General features: G+C 46.4%; 1 protein-coding gene across 1 annotated transcript in view; it reads right to left on the bottom strand.

The window, feature by feature from the left end:
• SLC9A9 (solute carrier family 9 member A9) overlaps positions 1–24,296 on the bottom strand; it is a 421,347-nt gene extending 397,051 nt beyond the window's left edge. The window contains 1 exon segment of the mRNA XM_054710390.1: positions 24,161–24,296. Within this exon segment, the coding sequence (XP_054566365.1) occupies positions 24,161–24,296 (136 nt within the window).
• Between the last annotated feature and the right edge of the window lie 439 nt (positions 24,297–24,735).

The raw sequence follows: 24,735 nt of genomic DNA, 5'->3' as shown, positions 1-24,735 counted from the left end.
TTACAAGAAATAAACATGAAGCGTTCATTTTCCCCCAAGCAGGAAAAAAAAGTATTTGTCATAATAACGAGTGCCTCTTATCTGGGCCTCTGTGGCTAAACTCACACAAGGCCTCAAAATCAGAGGCCCTGCCTGACCCTCTGCACCATTCTGGACCCAGCCTTCAAGAAGAGGTACTCTATAGTAAATGAAGTCAGCTGTTGCTGCCAGAGGTGACCTGAGGTAATGGCCTTGCAAATGAACCTGTCAGGTAAATCTCCCACGGTGAGCAGACAGGGAGGCTGAGCACTGAGGGAGCAGAGCACTCACAGGGAGAAGGTGCTCTTCTGAACAACCCAGTGGCTGGAGAATGCCCACTCAGTCCTGCCACAACTTTCTTAGAAATTCTCTGCAGCTTAAAGCTTCTCCCCCTGCTTCCTTTCTTCCCCTCTCCCCACTGAGGATGGGGCTGCAGGAAGGTCTGACCACTGTCCCAGCATCCACATACTCTCTCCCCATTTACCTTCAAAAGACTTTCCCCCAATAAGTCTTTTGTACAAAGAATATCTTCCCAGAGTCTGCTTCTCAGAGGACCCAAGTTATTACAGTGGAGAAAACACTCTGGCCTGCCTCTCCCTGATCCTGAGGGTTGAGAGGCATCATCACCTTGGCAGAGTATAAGGGCAGCAGGGAAACTGCTGCCTTACATGCACCCACCTGTGTGCCCCTGCTTCAGCAGCAGTAACCCCCAAACCCCTGGTGTCATAGGCCAGACACCTACCCACAGAGCTTCACAATTCTCTTGACAGCCTCCAGTCCACTCAGCACTTTAGCTTCTGCTGACAGGAATATGAAGGGTTGGGTGATCCACTCCAGCACAGTGTATGAGGGCAAGTGACATAGAGTAGCATTGGTAGTAAGAAGAAAATGCAAAGAAACAGTTGTTTTCATACCCACACAAAGCTTCAGGATAAAGAAAAAGTTCCAACCACTTAATGGAGAGGGAAAGAAGAGACTGGCTTCCTCTGCCTATGGACACCCACCCAGTTTCATTGGGGAGTCATGAATCAGGGCTCTACCTCCTCAGGAAAAAGAAGAAAGCCTGTCCTGGCAAAGCAATGCCACCCAGCACACGCATGCACAGTCCTGGTCCCAGGCTGCATCCTCAGGAGCATGACCCTTCACTGAGCTCTTTCCCTGGCCAACTGATGGTGTCACCTTCTCCAGGCAGAAACGCTAGTCCAGATGTGTCCTTTATCCCACCAGTCTAGCCATCTGGGCAGCTGGGGTGGCAGTAGTGAACTCCGACCTGTCCCCAACAGCATACAGGCCCAGGATGCTCTCTAGTGAACTCAAACCTGTCCCCAACAGCATACAGGCCCAGGATGCTCTCTAGTGAACGCAAACCTGTCCCCAACAGCATACAGGCCCAGGATGAGGCTTAGACAATAGACCTCACCTCTAAAGCACTCCCATCCAACAAACTCCATCTCAAGTCCTATCTGTGGGGGCCTGTGCACTGTACAGCCTGTGTCTGAGCCCCCTCATCACTGAGTTCTTACAGCACTCACAGTTTAAACCACACCCCTTATGGTCCAATTTTATAAAGACTTATTGTTTAGCATTGCTTTGCAGACCTTAGCTCTGTCTTCCCTATGAGACAATGAGACTGCTTAGGGTAGAGACTGTGATATTCTTCATCTCTTTCCTCTAGAAAAGCTAAATGCTTTAGGCAGCATTATAACCCAACTTCCTCCAAGTCCACAAACTCCATTGAAGTCCAGAAGAAGAGGATTCCCCAAATGTATGTAGTTAGGGACCAACATTTAAAAATGTCACATGGAAGGAACATCACACCCAATGCTCTGATGTTCCTGTCCTCACAGAGCTTGCTAACAGATGCCTGACAGGCCGTGATATGGTGGCATTTCTGAGACAGGACAGGGGGAGGAAGAGAAGGACGGGGGAAAGCACCTCACCAACACTGTAAATGAGAAGCATTGAGAAATATGAGCCTTGGCTCTCTGGACTGGCTCTCACTTCATCGCCACATTGAAAATATGAGAAAATGCCACTCTACCCTATTTACACTTTCACACCACATATTAGTACACACAAAGCATTGGTCTAGGACTGTAGGAGTTATAAAGAGGAATAAAATATGGCCTTTATCCTAACATAAAATGTTCTAATGCTGCCAGCCCTTTCCTCTTGCCCAGTGCTATGATCCTGACTTCCAGTAAGGATCCGGTTGAACACCTGTCTCTAAGTCTCTTCCCCCAGTAAGCCTGCAGTGCTCAGCCACATCCCCTATAACTGACCATCATTCTAAGTGACACGAAAGTGTTTCCTAAAGGGGCTGTTATGAGAATAACACAGATGGGGATTTACTTAAATAAGTAATTATTATAGTTATACACAAAGAAACAAATTCAGAACCATTACTAGAACACAAAGTGTTAAAATCTCTGGCTATGTTCAAAACTGGTGTCCCACACACTGACACTGCCATGGTGTGCTCTGGCGCACTCCCTCAGATGTCCTCCTTGTAGCTCCCCCGGAGGCACACAGCCCAACTGTACATGCATATCTAATCAAACTCTTCGTAGGTGTGGATTAAAATGCCACATGATGTTGGAGAGAATTCAGGAGGCTGTGGAAAATGGAGTTAATAGGTAAAGACTGTGGAAGAACTGTGTCTTGCAGTTCTTTCCCTCTATGCATTCAGGGGCTACAAGCATAAGCTAGATAAATGAGGCATTCTCTCTTACCGAAACAAGAAGATAAACCCTCAAACTGTATAATATATTCCAGCTTCCTAAGTGTATCAGACACCATGCCTTGCCAAACCAGCATCCATCCCCCTTTTCCCCAATAAAGACCAGATCTATCCAGCCCTCCCCACATGCTTATGATAAGCTGGACCTCATTTCCAGATAAAGGGTATTCCTATTCCCTGTGTGGATAATTGGTTCTACTAGAGCATGTGACCTGATCCCAGTCAATAAAAGTCAAGGAAAGCTGAATAGGAAGCTTAGAAAGTTTGGACATCCTAAGGGAGACAGTTGAGAGGTGATGCTCTTCTTCCTCAGAATAACTCAGATCTGCGGCCAGCCTAATGCTGAAATCAGCATGAGAAAAGCAGAGCAGAGAACAGGAAGAACCTGGGTGTGTAATGACAAGAGCAGGCCGTGGAATCCACCAAACCTGAAGACGACTCTTCTCTGGACTATTGATTATGGGAGATAATAAATGTCCTTATTGCTTAAGTCTTTTCCAGTCAGGATTTCTGTTACTATCAGCTGAATGCATCCTAGCAGATAGAAACAAGTCTCCACCCACCAAAGTGTCAGAAAAGGCTTCACAGCCCTTGCCGGTTTGGCTCAGTGGATAGAGCGTTGGCCTACGAATTGAAGGGTCCAGGGTTCAATTCCGGGTCAAGGGCACATGGAGGAGGCAGCCAGTCAATGATTCTCTCATCACTGTTGTTTCTCTCTCCCTCTCCCTTCCTTTCTAAAATCAATAACAATATATTTTTAAAAAAAAAAATAAAGAAAAGGCTTCACAGAAGAGGTTTTTAAGGATGTGTAGGAGTTCACCAGGTGAGAACAGGGCATGGAATTTCTAGGGGAAGTATTCGAAACTTAATGAGCATACTGCTAATGAAGCACATCAAGCAGTTTGGTATGGTTGTCTCGGCAGCTGAGATCCAGGGCCCCAACACAGCTGAAGATCAGAAACTGTCCAAGAAGGAGAAAGTGTTGGCAAGAACATCTTATGGAAAAAGTGAGTGAACTCTTTGCTGGCCAGCAGATTTGCTCTGTTTTGGAGCAGAGGAAACTGCATTTGGAGACAATTATCTGAAGGAAAAAGGAGAATTGCAATATGGCGAGGACATGGGGAGGAAATTAACATTAGAAATCATTTCTATTTATGTGAAGAAGAATTCAGCAAAGGAACTGAGTAGAGGAGCTTCGAGATGATAGGAATAAAACAGACCCCAAGGAAGAGTGCTCTTTCCCAGGACTAGGACTTTTTAGAGTGGGAGCCTGTTTGAGGCATGGAATATGTGATGTTATTTCAGTCGTTCAGATTTTAAACATAAACTAGGGATTCAAATGTGGGATGAAGAAGGAAAGGGTGGGAAAATATTCTAAGAAAGCAGATTCAGTGCACAGCATTAAACTCTTTAAGACAGTAGCCACAAATATTAAACACTAAGGGGCATCTCCACAATTTTTAACTTTTTTACTTGGTACTTACCCACCTCCCCCATCTTATCAAAGCCTTTGATGTAGTGAGATAATATAGATTTGAATTTCAAATGCTAAGTGCATTTCCTAAAATTTTTCTTTCTAATACCATCTGGTTATTTAGTCTTTTGTTCTTTCTCTGCCCTCCCACCAACCTTCTAAATTCAAAGGACTACAGGAAAGTGTGGGTGTTGCTATAAAAGGACACAATTTATTTCTTTGTGCTGCTCACTGTCAACTTGTTTTGGTAAAGAAAAGAGTCCCATAAGGGTTTAAGAGCAGATCTGGAGCACCTGCCAGCAAGAGTATCCCATGGTATTTCCAGGTAGAAAGTGGTCCGTGAGGCTGTTCCAGTGGGCGTATCTTCTTCACAGTTTTTGTGTTCTCATAGGACAGACACATGCGGTAAATGACAGAAAGTCCCAACATCAGATCTTCCACCATGGTGGAGTGTCCAATATTTCCCCCATCCTTACTGCAGGGCAACACATACATGCACACATGCATGCACACAAACATGTACAGACACAACATACACAAACACAAATTTCACAAGACTCTGGGATTCCTAGCAAGCATTATGGACAACTTCTTTAGAAATTATCTTATCCACCAAGTTGTACATAGTCTAATACTCTTCCTTGCAACTCTCTTAAGAAGTTTACAGAAGAAATATATAGAGCTTTCTAACTAGATACATACTGACTAAAACAAAATGATTTCCTGCTTTATAATGTTTACACAAAACTGTCTATTTTTCTCAAACTACAGATGGAAACATCACAAAGTATTGTAAATAGTGAAAGAGGGAGGGACTTTCCAACAAATAGAGATTGTCTCCCAAACCTCTCTTCATCACAGGAGGGTACAGGATGAAAAAGAGAAAAGATAGGGGAAACAGAGGAGACAAATCTAGGCACTGTATATTCAATTTCATTTCTCTGGTGAAGTAGTTCTTAGACAATAATGCACCAGAACCCAGTAGAAGGTGGTTAAATGCAGGTTTCTGGCCCCCAATAGAGTTTCTGAGCCAGCAGGTCTGGGCTGGGGCCTACATATTTGCATTTCTCACAAGTTCTCAGGTGACCCTGATGCAGCTGATCCAGGGGCTACACTGTGAGGAGCACTGTCCTATAAGACAATAGTTCCTACCAATATGCACACTATGCCAGCATGGAATGTGTCCAAGTCCATGTTATTTCAAGCCTATGCTCACCGGTTCTTATAAAGCTTAGAGAGCCAGAGGTGTAATTAGTGATTCTACCTTCAGTCTCTTTCCAAAACTCAATTCCATTAAATTGACATACAATGAAAGCCATGGTCCACATGAAGAAGACACTTTCCTTCTCAACTGTTTATAGTACCTTCCACACCCATTCTGACAATCTCATGATGGAAACCCAGAATGGCTGTAGACTTGCCACACTGCTGCCCTTGACACTGGGCAGGTGTCTCCAGGTCAGCCTTGTCACTCTCGAGACCTGGGACATCTCAATCCAGACACGGCATGGGTGTGCTCCCACTGTCTTTCCCACTCCTGGCTTTCTGCTTTGGACAGCATAACATCTCTGTAGTTTTAAGGAAAAAGAAAATCATAGCTACCCACCTTCTCTCCCCAGCCTTTCCCTACTCCGGACTTCCTGAGAGCTTTCACAAGTGGACCTTGATGAGAGGACAACTGTGGCCAAAATTTGAGAGCACTAGCTTTCAAAAATGGTCTTCTTGCCAATTCTTCTGTACAGCCTTGGCCAAGCCATAAATTCTCTGAGTTTCCATGTCCTTATGTGCAAACTAAAGTTCATCGTGTACGCTTTGCATGGATGTAGTGAGGATTAGCACTAAGGTACACAGTTATTAGCTATCTCAATCACTTCTAGAAACTTCTCAAGGCACCAGCACCTGGAAGAGAGAACATGGGTTTTATGGTCCTGGGCTTGAAGCTCAGCCCAATTGGTTACCAGCAAGTTACTTTTTGTCTCTGAGTGTCACCTTCCTCATTTGTAATATGAAAATGGTAATACCTCCCCCACATGCAAACACGCATACATATACACAGCCAGGTTTGTGACACCTGGTGGCCGCATAGAGCCAAACCGCCAAAGTGTGAGTCCAACTCATGGGGAAATGAGACATTTTCGGGGGCTAGCAATCTAAATCTGTGCCAGTAACCTAATGCACATTCTTGTTAGCCTACAGTCTAGTCACTGCCCCTTCTTTAATTATCTGGTCTTGCAAGACTTGTTTACCTAAGTACTACTCCCATTTTAGAGAGGCCATAAACCATGAACAATACACAACCCCCAGAGGGGGTTATCAGCGCTGGCGCCAGGCCAGGCCTTTAGGTGTGGTCTCACAGCCCCCATCCCAACAAATGGGGCTTTTTGCAAAGCCCGTGAAAGGTCCGGAAGTCCCATCCATATCTGGGGAACAAAGAAACCAAAGGGTATAAAGAGAAATCATCCTCCATATTGGCTTGCTCAGGATTTGGAGAGAAACAGTCTCCTCTGAGTCATTGTACTGGTACATGTGAAACATCTGAAAATAAATGGGTTTTTCCTGTGTCTCCAAGTACTCCTGTGTGTTCTTCGGTCACCTGGTAAATTCTGTAACACCACCTGGGGCATTTAAAAGTTTTGTGACTTGAGAAGGGAGAAAGATGGCGGCGGAGGTGAAAGGCTGATCTGTTGCCTCGCATGGCAGTTTCGGAAATACAACTGAAACATGGACTGGTGAGGGTGGCAACTGCTGCTCGCGTCTCCCCAGGCCAGGCGGCTGCTCCTCTCAGTCAGCACCGCAGCCGGGGCCATGGGCTCGTGGGCGCCGCGGCAGCTGCTGTGGCGGCGGCCGCGGACTCGGCGCAGCGGCTCTCGGTGAAGGAAGAGACCATCTTTCTGCAGGAGGGGCTCATCCGCGTCACCGACCTGGCCGAGCTGCCCAGAGAGATCCTCGGGGCCCCGGAGGCTGCCAACACCGATTTGGAGGATTCTTAGGATTTCCCATCTTACATTCAAGTCCTTTAGCCATTTTGACAGAGGAGAACCAAGAAGGCGGCAAAGTTAAACAAAGGAACTGCGAACTGCGCCGCACACAGCAATTTCAGGGGCACGACTGGAGGACAGAGCGTCTGCCACTCAGAACTACAGGAGAGATGGCTGAATGGTAGATTTACAGCTAAGAGGGAAGAGGAAACCAGCGAAATCAGAGGGGATGAGGTGCGGAGGCACGTGGGTCGGGCTGGTGGCGGGGGAAGGGGGCTTTTGTTCCAAACCTAGGGGAGATTAGCTCCCCATCACCCTGAAATCCAGCTTCTGGGGATGCGCGGGAGACCCAGACGCCTGCAGGGAGAGGCGGGACTCTTGCGGAGGTGCGCCCAGCAATCAGTGTTCGCTGCGCTGGAGTGCGGAACGAGGGGGCTTAGAAACGTGGAAGGCAGAAGGAGCAGACTCGCAGCCATTGCAGTTCGCCGAGCCATGGCCTGTTGGCGCCCTGAGACCCCGCCCCGCCCTGGGACCCGCCCCGCACGTTTTGAAGACCCGCCCCGCAAGTCTTGCAGGCGCACCTGCGCTCCAAGCAACGGCTTGTGCATGTGGGTGGCCTGCCCTCTGGCAGCTTGACCAGATGAACTGCTGTTCTAGTCGGACTGCTCCAGGGCCACTCAGACAGGAGGAGGAAACTACAGTTTTTGCAGTAATCCCTGCTGAGTGCCTAAGGCAGTAGCTGATCTACACCCCATTGGAGACCCAGAAACGAGGGCATCTAGTGGTCTGTGGGAGATGACACCAGATTTCAACCACGCGCATAAGGGACACATTCAACAGGCAGATTCAGTGAGCGCCAAAGCCTTGCTGCACCAAGACCCGGCCCATAAACGTGTCTCCTGCACAGCAACTCTTCCTTTATAGACAAAGAGGGCCCTCCCAGTGACACCAACAACAATCAAGACTTAACTATACAAAGGAGGACCAAGATGGAGGCATAGGGCGGAAGCCTGATTGTTGCCTACCACAACAACTTTGAGACTACGACAGGAGAGCAGAGCAGACACCATCCAGAACCACCAGAGGGCTGGCTGAGTGGATGCTCTACAACTAGAATAAAAGAGGGGTATGCGGGATGATGCTGATGCCGGTGACCCAAAGACCCCACTTTAAGAACTATGGCTCAGGCGACACAATGGCGGCCTGGAACGTGCTCGGCGCAGTTCCCCCGGCGGTCTCCGGCTGAGGGGACGGTTCCACTGGCTGCCGAGCACGGACAGACGAGCCCCTATGAGACATGGGGTGGGAGACTCCGTGCTTGCTGACCTCCGAGTCCTTCAAGAATCTCAATGCCCCGGAAGCGGCCAGGTGTGCATGCTCGGCGACCAGCCACCACTGCAGACCCAAGGGCCGACGCAGCGACACCAGACCAGCCCACCGCCGTGCACCAGGCACACCGGAGCTTCGCCGAGCCGCTGCCCAACGAGTTCTGCAGCGGCTGTCCTGGAGCTCTGGGAAAATGGCCGAAGGAATTGCTGAGAGGGAATCGACCAACAGGAATTGGGATCAAGAAGACGAAACCCCGCTGGGACCCGGGTGCGGGCGAGGTTGCGCGCCTCTGGGCTCGGGTGTGGTCACACGCCTCTGGGTCTAGGTGAGGCCTCACGCCCCTGGGTCTGGGAGAGGCCACTTGCCCCTGGGTCCAAGTGAAGCCGGATTCCGGGTCCGGGTGAGGCCATGTGCCCCTGGACCCGGATGACGCTGGGTCCCGTGCCCGGGTGAGGCCACGCGCCCCTGGGTCTGGGAGAGGCCACGCGCCCCTGGGTCCGTGTGAGGCCATGTGTCCCTAGATCCAGTTGAGGCCTCGCGCACCTAGGCCCGGGTGAGGCCAGGTGCCCCTGGGTCTGGGAGAGGCCACGCGCCCCTGGGTCCGGGTGGGGCCATGTGTCCCTGGATCCGGGTGAGGCCTCGCGCACCTAGGTCCGGGTGAGGCCACGCGCCCCTGGGTCTGGGAGAGGCCACGCGCCCCTGGGTCCAGGTGAGGCCATGTGTCCCTGGATCCGGGTGAGGCCTCGCACACCTAGGTCCGGGTGAGGCCACGTGCCCCTGGGTCTGGGAGAGGCCACACGCCCTTGGGTCCGGGTGAGGCCATGTGTCCCTGGATCCGGGTGAGGCCTCGTGCACCTAGGTCCGGGTGAGGCCACGCGCCCCTGGGTCTGGGAGAGGCCACGCGCCGCCGGGTCCGGGTGAGGCCATGTGTCCCTGGATCCGGGTGAGGCCTCGCGCACCTAGGTCCGGGTGAGGCCACGTGCCCCTGGGTCTGGGAGAGGCCACGCGCCCCTGGGTCTGGGAGAGGCCACGCGCCCCTGGGTCCGGGTGAGACCATGTGTCCCTGGATCTGGGTGAGGCCTCGCGCACCTAGGCCCGGGTGAGGCCACGTGCCCCTGGGTCTGGGAGAGGCCACGCACCCCTGGGTCTGGGTGAGGCCACGTGTCCCTGGATCCGGGTGAGGCTGGGTCCCGGGTCCGGGTGAGGCCACGCGCCCCTGGGTCTGGGAGAGGCCACGCGCCCCTGGGTCCGGGTGAGGCCACGCGTCCCTGGGTCTGGGAGAGGCCACACGCCCCTGGACCCAGGTGTGGCTGGGTCCCTGGGCCTGGGTGAGGCCACGCACCCCTGGGTCCGGGTGAGACCACGCGCCACTGGACCCGGATGAGGCTGGGTCCCTGGGCCCGGGTGAGGCCATGTGCCCCTGGGTCCGGGTGAGGCCTTGCGCCCCTGGGTATGGGTGAAGCCAGATCCTGGGTCCGGGGGAGGCCGTGTGCCCCTGGATCCATCCGGGTGAGGCTGGGTCCCGGGCCCGGGTGAGGCCACGCGCCCCTTGGGTCTGGGTGAGGCCACGAGCCCCTTAGTCCGGGTGAAGCCGTGCCCCTGGGTCCGGCCGAGACCAAACCAGAGGGAGTCGGACCTCCGTTACCACCATTTGTCCACCATCCAGAGCTGAGGGGTCAGTGCTGACATGTACACATAAGGAACTGGTGGACATTGAAATTGGGTCTCAAAAGAACTGTTGGTCCAGAAAGAAACTCACTACAGACTGATTCATTTGCCTGTCAGCATAACTATTATTGCTCGTCTCACATTCAGTTCTTATAAGTATATATCTAGTGACATATGATCTCGCTCATCTAGGGGAAATGATGAACAACATAGACTGAGGAACAAGAACAGAACCAGAAACAAGGAGGCATCGATCGGACTATTGGGCCTCAGAGGGAGGATAGGGGAGGGTGGGGGGAGAGGGAGAGTTCAACCAAAGGACTTGTGTGCATGCATATGAGCCTATCCAACGGTTAAGTTCAACAGGGGGTTGGGGCATCCGTGGGGAGGGGGGTGGGATGGGAATGGGGGGATGAGGACAAATATGTGACACCTTAATCAATAAAGAAATTTAAAAAAATAATAAAAAAATAAAAGTTTTGTGACTTTAGGCAAGTTACTTAATGTTTTGGTGCCTCAATTTCCCCACATGAAATGGTTGCTGTGAGGATTAAGTAAGTTAACACATGTACTTATTATAGTATAGATCCCATCTCTATGCTATGTTAGCTATTATTATTATTGCATTTTTATATAATAGACTAGAGGCCCAGTGCATGAAATTCGTGCACTGGTGGGGGGTGTCCCTCAGCCCAACCTGCACCATCTCCAATCTGGGACCCCTCAGGGGATGTCCGACTGCCTGTGGGATCGGGCCTAAACAGGCAGTCAGACATCCCTTTCACAATCCGGGACTGCTGGCTCCCAACTGCTCACCTGCCTGCCTGATTGCCCTTAACCGCTTCTGCCTGCCACCCTGATCACCCCTTAACCACTCCCCTGCCAGCCTGATCTTTGCCTAACTGCTCCCCTGCTGGCCCGATCATCCCCAACTGCTCCCCCCCGCCGGACAACCCAGTCACCCCCAAATGCCCTCCCCTGCATATTCCCTCTTTATTAGATAGGGTTTTTTTCTTTAACATATTGGACATCCTTAACTGGTTTGGCTCAGTAGATGGAGCATCGGCCTGCAGACTCAAGGGTCCCAGGTTCGATTCTGGTCAAGGGCATGTACCTTGGTTGGGGGCACATACTCAGAGGGGAGTGTGCAGGAGGCAGCTGATTGATGTCTCTCTCTCATAGATGTTTCTAGCTCTCTATCCCTTTCCCTTCCTTTCTGTAAAAAAATCAATAAAATATATTTTTTAAAAAAAGAAACATTTAAGATTCCTCCATATCTGCCTGGCTGGTGTGACTCAGTGGTTGAGACCCCAGGCTGCCACCGCTGGCAGGGGACCACGCTGTGGGAGTGCGCACCCCTGCCAGGCTGAGACCCCAGCTCAGGCTGCTGCCGCTGCAAGGGGATTGCGCCCTGGGGGTGTGCGCCCCTCCCAGGCTGAGACCCCAGCCCAGGCTGCTGCTGCTGCAAGGGGATTGCGCCCTGGGGGTGCGCGCCCCTCCCAGGCTGAGACCCCGGCCCAGGCTGCCTCTGCTGGCAGGGGTATCACGCCGTGGGGGTGCGCGCCTCTTCCAGGCTGAGGCCCCAGGCTACCGCCGCTAGGAGGAGATTGCACTGTGGGGAGTGAATTTGTTTTTGTTTTTTATAAAAGGTCTGAGGGCCTCTCGGCAGCATTCTGCCAGGCTGCTTACTCTTCCAGCTCTCAGCTGCAGCCCTCCATGAGACAGGGGGACTCCAGTTGGGCTGAGAGGACTGGGGGCCACCATCTTGTGGCTATGGGCATCACCATTTTGTCACAGAGTGACGATTAATTTGCATATTACTATTTTATTAGATAGGATGTTTAGCAAACGTTAGTTCTTCATGTCCTCACTTCACTAACCATATAACTTGAGTTAAATTTAGATTGCATATTATTGCTATAAATAGTTTGAATCATGAGTTCATTGTCTTGAGGAGCAGAGTCATCTGCTCTTAGAAATGAGTGCCGACTCTCTGAGGCCTCACAGACCTGTGCTCCCAGGACTTCTTCTGTAGCTCCTTGGGGACACTGAAGCCCAGCAAAATAGATAGGAGGCTATCTCAGAAATTAACTTTTAAAAACCTACAGAGGACAGTGCCAGTGATTTCCCACTTTTTAACCTTTCTTTGGTTAACACTTAACAGTAGGCAAGCCTTGCACTGACCTCGAAAGTTCCTTCAAATCAGTCTTCTCATTCTGAAAAGAGACCAAGCTGGGGTCATAACCCTAATCTCCTTTTCTGCAGAGCCCTTCAAATAAAACCAGAGTCACCCTGATGTTCGTGCAAGAGGCATCCACAAGCCTTGACCTGAGGTTGCCCTTGCTGCTCTGTTGGTGTGACCTGCTCTCTTCACCTTTCTGAGAAAAACTCAGCAACATTTACCACTCATCCCATAATCAGAACCAGAAGCACTCAGAGTGGAGAAGTAACACCAGCTAGAAGCCTGTCTGAGAGAAAGGGCTGAGTGTCCTAAGCCCATAGTTTCTAGGAGAAAATTGGTTTGGGTAGGGATGGCTGAGAGATGCCTGGGCTGGAGTCATTCTTGGTCTGAATTCTGAAAGACTTTTGCAGCTGAAAGGGAGCTTAGTGATCTCTATTTCCTTTCTTCCTCATTTTGCAGATGAGAAATGTAAGGCCAGAGGTTAAGTCACTTAAACAAAGTAATGCATCTAACTCAGAAAAAAAAAATTATTGGGATTTAAAAACTCAAATGCCCAAGAGAGGATCCAATGCTTTTTCCATAAAGCCTGCCACATTTGAACCAGTAAAACCTTGGGAAGAACCTTCTAGGCAAGGAAGGTAGGGAGTGTTGTGAGCCTATCCCTTGGGCTGGGCAGGCCTGGAGACAGGGTCAGACTAGGGCAGGACACATGGATCATCAGGGTTGAGCCATATTTTGTCCAACAACCCAATTTTATCCTGAGCATCCTCTGAGCAGTGCTAAGATGAAATGGATGCCTTATGATTTTTTTTTAAAGAAAGATGGCTTTAAAAACCTTACTGATTCACTATGTAACTATATTTTCTTTAAATTTTGAAAAACATGCTGCCGAGGGAACTAAATTGGCCCTATTATACTGTTAAGTATACTCTTAAGAATCAGATATAATTTAATAGTTTAATATGACTTAGTTTAATGGATTAAAAATTTAAACTTTGTGGCTTAAAATTTCACTTCTGCCCACTACATAATGAACAAAATGTCCACATGAATTCAGAGGCTGTGCCATATATTGTAAGGTGGAATTCTAAGAGGTTTAAATTGTCTGTCCCTAAGCTCAGACCCCAGCCCTTGAGCACAGGGCATTATGAGTGTCCTATGAAGTATGGAGACCCCCAGTGATGTGTAATGGAACTCTCAGTGCTATCAGGACACCAGGAGCATTGTTCTTTATGAACAGGATCTGGGGACACAGACCTAAGTGAGCAGCGCTAAGTGCAACAGCTGCTGTCAATCAATACTTTGACAATAATCATTTAGGCTTTTAGTCCAATTTAGATCAGTATCTTCACAACATATATTTTAAACTAGTTATAGATTCTCATCCTTCCATTTTGAAATAATGAGAGCCACAGTATATCATGAGACACAATTACCCATTACTATTCCTGGTGAGGTAAAAATATTGTTAGAATATTGCCACTGATTTTTAAAAGCATCCTGTGACCCTTAATACCAAGAGAAAAGCTATTTTTCATATAGTGGATTATTTGGATTTGGAGTAGCAGCTCTATCTCCAAAGAACAAATTCAAATCAAATAATACTTGCAAGGGTGGGCAAAACTAAGTTTACTCTGCCGTTGTGACATTCTTTTGAGTTAATAAAGCTATTTGTAGTAATTATAATCTGCATGTCTCTTTCCATATGAAGAACTGTATACCTACTTTTGCCCACCCCTGTATTTTAAGGTTAACAACTTGGAAATTGTTTATAACAGTAAGTAAAAGAGCAGTGGAATGTTACGTTTGATCACTTTTTCTTTCATTTTACTTTAACTGCTCATTTCCTAAGGCTCTATTCCCTAGAATGTTTTCATTGGATTCTCTGGTATACTGATAAAATGTATCAATATCTATTATGTCTTCTAAAGACTATTTGAAATATATCAACTGAATACCATCAGAAAGGCAGATGGCACACTGGTCTGAGATATTACAGAAAATTCATTGTTTCAGAAAAATAGCTATGTTTCTCGATACAAAGAAAATGACTCATTATACAAAAAGTTGAAAGCAAGAGCAGTATTCAGTCCTTTCATCGCCTTTAAAAATTTTTAATTTAAATGTTAACTATAGTTTATTTGTTTTTACTTCCCCATTGATTATCATCATGATCTTGGCAGGACTCCAGCAAAAACCATGAGTTCCATCCTTGAAGATAGAGGGGTTTATATGGCCTTATTCTGCAATTTCCCCATTTGGACTCCCTAGAAAGTGGAATCTATATGACTAATCCTTAAGCATAAAGGATGCAACAGTATGAGGATGCAACTGTGGCTCACAGCCACCTCTTCTCTTCAGGACAATCATTGAGAGAATGGACTCATTTTAAAATGCCTTTGGCATCTCTTGGAGACAGAGGTTGAATCCCAGCTCAGTGGCTAACTAATTAAATGACCTCTACCTCTATAAGTCTTTGTTTTCTCTCTGTGAAATGAGGATGTTGGACCTGTGCTCTCTAAGGCCTTTTTCCACCTGTGAATTTCAAATTCACTTACAGCTACTGAGCAATTTATTTACTTGGCCTCTCCTCTCCCCTTATCATTTAAAGTGTTTATTAGAAAGTCCCATCTTGTTCCTCTGTTGTTTCAGACTATTTGGTTATATCACTGACAGAAAGTCCCTAATAAGCACTGAGATTTAAACTTTAGATCATCCCTAAAGAAGAACTATGAGAAATCACTAATGACATCCTTGTGAACTATTTCAGAGACTATCAGTGGGCGTTCTTTTAAGACGAACATGAACTTTATTACATACAAAGATGTGTAAAAGCACATTGACCATGACATAAGTGGCTATTAAGTTTTGGGGGAGTTATTTCACTTCTTTGAGATTCAGTTTCTTCCTCTGTATAATGAGAGAGCTGGGGAAGATAACCGCTAAGATCTTCTTAAATTCCAACAACTTTAATTTTATGTCAACAAAAACATTAAACAACACTAAAAGAAAAGTCTTTTAATTGATTATAGCTCAAGATAACTCAAGGATAACAAAATTCTAGTAGTGGAATACTAATGTCTTCACAATTTTATAATCCTTTTACAATGCACTGTTTCAGAAATTGCTTTCAATAATTTTTGCATAAAATAAACTGTGAAATGATAGAAATCAGAGAGCTCATCTTAACTCACTCTCATTAACTTTAAGCCTAAACTGCCTAAACAATACCAATCTAGAGAAATGCTATTTAACTATAGTGCAATGTGCTAATATGTTATCACTTCAATCACTACTTAAAAGTATAGGATCTCTTACCTTTTGAGACAGTATGGAGGGACCTGGAAAGTATTATGCTAAGTAAAATAAGCCAGTCAGAGAAAGGCAAGTACCATATGATCTCACTCACATGTGGAATCTAATGAACAAAATAACCTGATGAACAAAATAGATCCAGAGACATAGAACAGACCATTGAATCTCAGAGGGAAGGCAGGAGTGGGTGGGTGGGTGGGAAGAGATCAACCGAAGAACTTGTATGCATATATGCATAACCCATGGACACAGACAAATAGGTTGGTGAAGGCCTGGGGTGGGAGTTGGGGATGGGCTAGAAGGGTCAATGGAGAAAAAAAGGGACATCTGTAATACCTTCAACAATGAAGATTTTTAAAGCATTTCATGGAGTTTTTGAGGATTAAAGGTAGTCTGAAAAATTTAGGTACAAAATAAAATTTACATTTATTTGTTGTGAGTACAAAGTATATTTTAATTTTAATGTCACCAAATTTAATTAAAAGTTTTATACAACAGTATCTCTATCATAGATAAGCTGAAATTAGTAAATGAGTCACAATTCAATCAAATTCAGGGCTTCAAAGAAATCTTTCCCTCTAATAAAGACTTCTAATTTTAAAATCTATAGCTTTGCTAAACCATATGTAGCCCTTTAATTTAATGCCTAGAATTACATTGCTTATGGCTCTTCAAATTACATCTCATATCCTCATTGATTATTTATTAGCTAACTCAAGAGAAAGATCCTGGTCCACTGATGATGGAGAAGGGCAAGTGTCTGGAGCTTTGGCTTGACATCTGAGAATATCACTTCTTTTCTGTTTGACTATTTCTCTTCAACCAGATTGTGGTTTTCCCCACTCAAGTGAGAGTTTTGTTGTTGATTTAAGACTCTCAATACAAAGAAATTTAACTCTGTGCTCTGAAAGGCTTAGCTTGTCAGTCTCCTGAAAGGAATTACACTGCTCAGCCTGAACTTTCTGCCTCCTGCTCCAATGTCTCACAGTGGGATCCAGTTATGGAGAGGCAATCCTGACTAAGCATCGTTATTATGAGGACTTCATTGAGTTAGCATATAAAATGTGGTTTGATCCCATCCCTGAACCTGAGTGACATTAAAGACTTCAGGACTTCCAAAATAATGGAAGCAAAGTATAGTCGAAGCATATTCTTTGCTATGAATTATAACAATGCCACACCTGTCTCCACTGTGCTCAAAGTTCTTATCCATTATCAAGCTGAGATAACAGTGGTAATGTTACAGAAAACTGGAGAAGAACCAAGCAATACTTAGAGTGATGGAGTTACATTTATTACGCGCGGGTCCAGAGGAAAATGTCTCTCAAATTCTGGGCCCCAACATGGAGGAATTTTCCCTATTTATATGTTTTTACCTTCTTTGTCTCCCAAATATGGCGTGTTTCCAGCCCCTTTTGCAAGTTTTTAAAGAGCCCCTATGTGCTGGGGCCTTGAGACCTCAACCAGAGGCCTGGCCTGGCGCCAGCACTGATAACTTCGTCCAGGGGAGGTTTAATGGCCTCTCCAAAGTGGGAGTAGTCTTATTTTCCTTATTATTTAAGCAAGCAAGCATTTACAGAAGCCAAATAGCAGGGTTAAAATTTCAAACAGCAGTTTTTATATAAGATGGATGCTTCATTCCCCACTGGTTTTATGTACATGAGTCAAATCATTGACTCTTAGTCATTGTCAGGGAGGGAGTTATATTTACCCCTGAGGACTATAATCTTAATTTTCTGCCTAATAAAGTCAGTGGGCCTGCTTATAAGATAAGGGCCCAAATGAGGGCCAGGAGTAATCTTTAGAGAGTCCGAAAAGTCCTGGACTCTATTTTTCCTGGGCTGTCTTAAGCCGGGAGTGATGAAGCCATTTTGGGATTCCGTTGACCTTGACTGCCATGGAGGTGGTCCTTTCCAGGTAGGAGTCAGTCCTTAGGTGGCAAATTTCTTTACCCAAACAGAGTCACCAGGGTGGAAGTGATAAACCGGATCAGAAGTTGGTACAGGCAGAGCATCTCAGATGTGCTTCTGGATTGCTTCCTGGGTAGACTGTAAAGCCTGTAAGAACTTGAATAAAGACTGGTTATGGATTTCAGCTTTTCTAGATTGGGTAGATCAGGGTCTGGAAGAGTCACCAGAATCTGTAGAGGCCCCGCTGGTTTTAGGGCAGCCTCCTGGGCTGCTTCATCTGTGGCCCGGTTCCCTCTTGCTTCTGTGGAGACCCCTTACATTGTAAATAGCACTATGTATGTGAGCCATTGTAAATGCATACCTGCTATCAGTATAAATTGTTACTGATTTTTCTTTTGTACACTGGAGAGCCTGAAACTGGGTGACTCAAGTGTTTGACATCCAGTGCTCTAGTGTGTTCTGGAGTAAAACCTCAACCTCATGTGGGGCAGTTAGGATTAGTTACTGCCCTAGGGTTAACTTATTTGCTTTTTCGATAAGCATAGCTGTGGCTGCTACCACCCAGAGGCAAGTAGGTCACCCAAATGCAAAGGGGTCAAGTCTTTTGGACAAATAGGCTACCAGCCTTTTCTAGGGGCTAAGACTTTGAGTGAGTACCTCTTTGGCTATGCCCCTTGTCTTAAATACTTAGTTACATCTGGTATCGCTAGTTGGTCTATCGTCCTTGCCCTGCTCATGTCTGTCTAACTGCCTAATATATTACCTCAAGGATCCTGGCTCTGAATTCTTTTAGGGAAAATGGACGTTGCATTTCTTCTGTAGCTGCTTTGTGCTGAGGCGAGTCAGAGGTTTCTCTCAGAGCCAAGAGATCCTTGCTGTCTATCAAAGGGATGATGAGGCCTGTGCACAGAAAAAGGTGGTCTTGTGACCTGGCAGAGAAAAACTGTAACAAATGGTCCGGTGGAAGGGAAAGAAAACATTTCAGTTTTAATAACCTCTATTGAAATAGAATTTTTCTCCTCAAAATTACCTCTATGTTTATCAAAATAGCCAGATTAAGACCAATTTACCTATTGTATTTAATTTGGCCTGATTGTTTGCATAAACACAACAAGAAAGGTAACTAACTACCTTTGCCAGAATTTCATGATTGAATCTTAGGGTGCCCCGTAGGGCTAGGAAGCCAAGCCATCTAGCTGCCGTCTGGCCTGCCTGCAGTATCTGCTGAGTTAGGTGAATCCCTCACCTGCAGTGACTCCACCTGGGCCCACACCCTAGGTTTTAAGGCCCATCTCAGTAGCCCTCCTACTTGTCGCAGCCTAGAGTGTGTGGGGTTCCGCAGGGATGTAGAGGTGTCCTTATTGCTCCCCTTCTACTCTGACCAACCACCAGTGATGGTAGGGCATAGGTCTGATGCTCCAGTGCCAGCCATTTTCAGGGCTCCCAAGCCGGATACCAGGCTTTTCCTTGGCACTCTTATTGGCTTCAAGTCTTCAGAGTTCAAACAGGGCTCTTTAAAATATGATACTCCAGTCAAAGTTTCCGGTCAATAAGACTACTATTAGAAACTGGTCTTATTGAATTTATGCAAAGAAATGTATTGCCATGATTTATTAAGCATTGCCAAATTTCAGAGGAATTATATAAAGAAAAAATATATACTGACCTGCTTTAAGATCTTCTGATTTTCCTTGTCAGTTCTTTCGATGGATTCTTCAGAGTAATATAACTGTCTTCAAATGACAAAGAGAAATTAAAAATGTGTCTATATTCAAGTAGACAATTACAGCTGTCCTTGTAGTAGGGTTCCCTCTACTTGACTTGTCCTTAAAATTTCATATGTTCTCGGGGAGGGGTGACATGCCCTCTGAGAAAGGACTAAGGGAGCTTTATTGCTTTACAGGGTCTCACATGTCACAGGACCTCACAGGGTCTGTAATTCCTGTAACAAAGGGCTGGTACTCACCACTTCCCTCTGTTCCAAACAGGCCTTCCCCAGTTTCCTAAAGTTGAGGTTTGTGCCACACCTGACATGGGCATGGCCACACAGGCCTGCAAGAGAGTATACAGGCTGCCAAATGTCTTTCAATAGAGACCAAAACCAGATGGGTATTTTCCTTGCCGATTTGGGTACCTATCCTTTTGGCAACTGCATTCAAATCTGTAAGGTTAATGCAATATTATTAACACAATGAAGTACAATATTGGCATTATGGCCACCTTAGGGAGCCAAATCTTCTGCTACCATATATGACACATGGTAGGGCTATACAAATATCTTAGGGAGATGACTAAGGTCTATTCTTGACCTTCCCACACAAAGCAAAATTGTCCTTGTCTTTCTGTAGTCATGTCCATGAAGACGCAGGCATCATCTAAGTCTATTATACAGTTTTCTGCAGGCCACTGTCAGGGCTATGCATGGTGGCCAGTTCTTCTTTCTAGCCACAAACACAGCCTGTCTAATTTCCCTAAAATTTATTCTGGCATGGGAGAAAGTTGTTTTGCTATAAACAGGCAGCTTAACCCCTACATAACTGGGCTTGGACATCTGCCTAGAAAGCCATAATTTATAAGTTTAACATGTGGCCTTAGGTCCTTCCAACCCAACAGGGTCTCTGCCATCCCTCAGTCAGACTCCTCCTCCCTTGGAGAATCTCAAAGTCCTGAAGGCTCCCTGGTCTAGGGAGAGTGCCTTTCCTTTGCTCTTTGACTTTAAGCTACCAGTCCAAAACAGCCAGAGTTGCAGTTAGAAACAGCTTTGCATATTTCAAAGCGCTTCTGTGGTGGTGGCTTGGGTATTAGGCCTTTTGTCTACCTGCCAGTCCCCTTTGTGACAGAGCAGCGACCAGGCCTCTCCCAAGGGAGTGCACTGGAAGGGGATCTCAGCCACTCCTCTTCCAGAAGCAGCAGGTACTGAACCCTTTCAGCACATTTCCAAACAGGGAGCTTTCACTAGCTCTATCTACTGCTTTCATGGATCCCGGTCCTGCTGCTCTATTCCTGGGGCTGCAGGAAGGCTAGTATCAGTCACTGGCTTCTGGTTTAACTGCTGCAGCCAACAAGCCAAAAGCTTAAGTCTTGTATTGCTTGTTGTAAAACACTCATTACTCACCGGGCAGCAGCGGGGTAGCTCTAGTGTGAGGTAAATGTCTGCTGTCCCCTGCTTTTCTCGCTGCTGCAGCTTCTTCCAGGGACACTGTAGGCAGTTCGGGCATCCAGCCCCCCTCACCCACTTCTTTCACCTGACTCTTGGGGGCTGAGTCTGCCTAGCAACAAGTTTTAAATCACCAGGGTAGCTAGATTAATTATGCTTGCAGAAAACTTGCAACCTTGAATCTAGTGAAGTTCTGATAAGACACCTGGACCATACCCCTATGCCAGCAGAGTGGTCTGCAACCAGTAAAATCAACAAAAATCTATCTCTCCCAGCTTCATAATTAACTGCCGACACCCCACCCCCCTTTCTGCATTAACCATTTACTCTGTCCTGAAACAAGGCAAATGGTCTGAGATCCTGTATATTTAGGCTTTTACATTTAAGGATACTTTTTTCTTTCTGTAACTGTTGTTTTCCCTCATAGATTTCTACTCTAAGCCCCATAGACTCCTAGAGGATCTTAAATCCTCATCCTTTACCACTCTTGATTGGTACAACTACTCACTCCCCACCCCTACAACTACTCACTCCCCACCCCATCCCATCCCCCAGTCCAGTTGCTTGTCTCCCTTTCCGATTGTGAGTCAGAGGAAGACAATTCCTACAGAGGGAAGAAATAGAAACAGTGGGAGTTTTGGAGAAAACCGTAGACTACCACTGTAGCAGTCCTCCCTTTCAAAGGCTGAGGTCTGACCTGTGGGGGGGGGGGGGGGGAAAATGACTCTTAGTCAGCCTGGAAAGATAGCGGAGGAGGATAAAGGTGTGTAAGGAGATTTCTTGCGAACTGAAAGCCTGGAGGGCCTCCTGAAAGAAAAGATCTTTAATCCAGTTACAGATGCTATCAGAATCAGGATGAGGGAGGAAGGGAAAGACCAGGTTATGTCCTCTATGAGGATCCTAATAACTGAAAACAGCAAGTCAAACAAAACACACACAACCACGTAAACGGGGTCTATAGACAGTTAATAATAACTTCAGCCTTAGTTCCCCTCATGTGGCTCATGTTGGGCTATGATGTCACAGGCAGGGACAGGGCCTGTAAATCTCTCCTCCCTGCAGAGCTGTAAGCCCTGCCCCTGGAAGTCTCCAACCACCAAAAGAGATAATAAAGCCATAAATAAAAGTTCTTTGTTCTTTGAAACATCACAAATTTATACCTTTAAATTAACCTTAAGACTTTAAAATTTCAATTTAATATAGCAAATTCACAAATCAGAGCAAACTGAATCCCTTACTTATACAAACATAGAGAGAAATTTTTATTAGCTAAATGGGCTGATTCCCTCCCACTGTGATAGAGAGTAAACATCTCTGAGAAAAATAACGCAGCAGTGCTGCTTAAGACGTTTGCAGACCATCATGGGTTCAGCCTTTAATAATCAAATGTTTTAGCCAGATGAATCAACAGAAATGCAGAATAAATCAAAGTAGCTTTCGCTTCACACAGACCAGATAATAAGCAGATAATTATGCCAAGACAGACAAACATCCATACTCACACTCTCTCAGTAGACTAGCCCAGACTGGAGCTGAGCAGATAAACGAAACAATGCCCAACTCCCCAGATGGGCTTGGGGGCGCTCCTGGCACCCACGCCCCAGAACAGAATTCTCGACCAATGTCTTGGTGAGAACCTACCAGAGGAGTTAAGACTGCGTCCAGTCCCCCTTCTCAGTAGAAAATTGGCTAGTCCCACACAAACAAACAGCAGAGTAAACTCATAATTCCTTCATTCACCTCCAGAGTCCCATATTTATATACTAGCTAGTCCAAGTTTTTTACTTCTACCAGATATTTACCCAGAGTTTAAACAGTCCACCTGATTCCTGGTCCTCCTAACCAAATGGGGTCTTGACTAGTCCCCAAGGAAGTCCTTGATTTCCAGGGAAGTGATCAAGCTCCCCCTTCCACTCACTTGGAGTGGGCTGAACTGACAGGGCCCCTACCTTGCCAATTCTGTCAACAGGTCCAGAAGTGTCCGTCCACCTTCTCCAGATGCTGGCCGGATCCTGGGCCTCTGAGGTCCAGAAGCGCCCAGAGTCCCCTGGTTCAATTCTGCTAAATCAGCACAGCGGCACCTCCTGGAGGCCTATCTGGCTCCCCCAAGCCCCAAACCTGGTCCATTCACCAGAGGCCAAAAGGCCAAGCACAGTTGTTCCATGGTTCAGGGAACCAATAATGTTACAGAAAACCAGAGAAGAACCAAGCAATACTTAGAGAGATGGAGTTACATTTATTACGTGCAGGTCCAGAGGAAAATGTCTCTCAAATTCTGGGCCCCAACATGGAGGAATTTTCCCTATTTATATGTTTTTACCTTCTTTGTCTCCCAAATATGGCGTGTTTCCGGCTCCTTTTGCAAGTTCTTAAAGAACCCCTATGTGCTGGGACTTTGAGACCTCAACCAAAGGCCTGGCCTGGTGCCAGCCCTGATAATTTTGTCCGGGGAAGGTTTAATGGCCTCTCTGAAGTGAGAGTAGTCTTATTTTCCTTATTATTTAAGCAAGCAAGCATTTACAGAAGCAAAATAGCAGGGTTAAAATTTCAAACAGCAGTTTTTATATAAGATGGATGCTTCAGTAAGATCAGTTTTTAAACCACTGGTGGCTTGGATTTTACTTTAAAAGATGAAAGTACAGTCTGGATAATCTTTGTCACATTTTATTCTGAAAGGAATGACATTGTAAATTACACAGAAAAAGCAACACTTTAAGAGTTTTAGATGTTAAACAAGTGCATTTCCACACACCCTACTCTGGAAAAAAGGATACATAGGAAATAATACTAATAATGACAATAATTACAACTTAGAAAGTCCAAAATGAGGCTAAGAAATAAAAAGCACTACATTAAGAAACTCATATATCAGAAGATAAAACATTGCTCATATAAAGAAAATGGATTTTGACACAATTAGTGCATAAGGGGGTGGAGAGCGTTTCTGCAAGTTTTCTTCTTGAAAACTTGTTGACGTAGGGCATTTACTTCAGACATTTTTGTGATAATAGTTCTAGAACTTTGTAATGCCCCCAGGTACCCATGTCGGGCAGACATCCTCCCCAGGTCTATCTTTACAAAGAGCTCCAGGTCTGACTCCACACATGACAATGGCCCCACACCTTTCCACAGACTTTCCAGGTGCCTCCTGAGAACAGGACTCTGACTTTTATGGGGTGACAATGCAACTGTCAGCAGCTAACTGTAGAGATGAGCATTCCTTATGCTGCAGCACCTTCCACCAAGGTGCACTCGGGGGGCGGGGGGGGTCTTCCACTGACTTCTTGGTGGGGGCATTTCCTCCAGCTTTGGCACTCAGCCACCTGAGCAGGAGTCTCCAGTTTCCCAAGCCACAGGCTTCCCATCAGCCCTGCAGGGGTTGCACTCACCATACACCATCGCTCCTCTGGTCTCATGCAGGAATCGAAAACGATGATTTTTAAATAACCAGATGGTCAAAATGGTCAGGATGAGCAGACAATTGAAGATGAGCAGCTCCACAGCTCCCTGGTGTTGGAACTTCATCCTTCCCTGCCAGGAGTCCGTGCTGCCTCTGCATCCCGTTTGTGTAGGGATCCTCATAAAACCTGGCAAGGGCTGTTTTATCAGATTTCCCACAAGATAGCCGGCTGCCAGAGGATTTCAGAGTAAACACTCACTAAGTTGCCATTTGGTGAGCATTCTGCTGGCTTGGCATTCACATGGCTTCTAGTTACAACTTCCTGTTTCTGCCTTAAAGCAGCCCCGTAGCTTTTCAAACTCTGTGGTTTCATCCTGACTCTCAGTCTTAAAATAATACACTCCACAAAATTATCTTCCACCTGGAAGAAACCTTTGATCTTATTGGTTCAAACAAGTCTCCTTTAGCTGTATAACTGGTGAACTGTAGATAAAGAATAAAACAGATCACCATAGATCAGCAACATTTTCTAAGTTCAAAAAGCCAGTCCTTGAATTAGGACCT

This window comes from Eptesicus fuscus, chromosome 3 (genome assembly GCF_027574615.1).
Source record: "Eptesicus fuscus isolate TK198812 chromosome 3, DD_ASM_mEF_20220401, whole genome shotgun sequence".
NCBI classification, from domain to species: domain Eukaryota; kingdom Metazoa; phylum Chordata; class Mammalia; order Chiroptera; family Vespertilionidae; genus Eptesicus; species Eptesicus fuscus.
The sequence above is the reverse complement of the archived record's forward strand: the minus strand, read 5'-3'. Positions and strand labels throughout refer to the sequence as shown.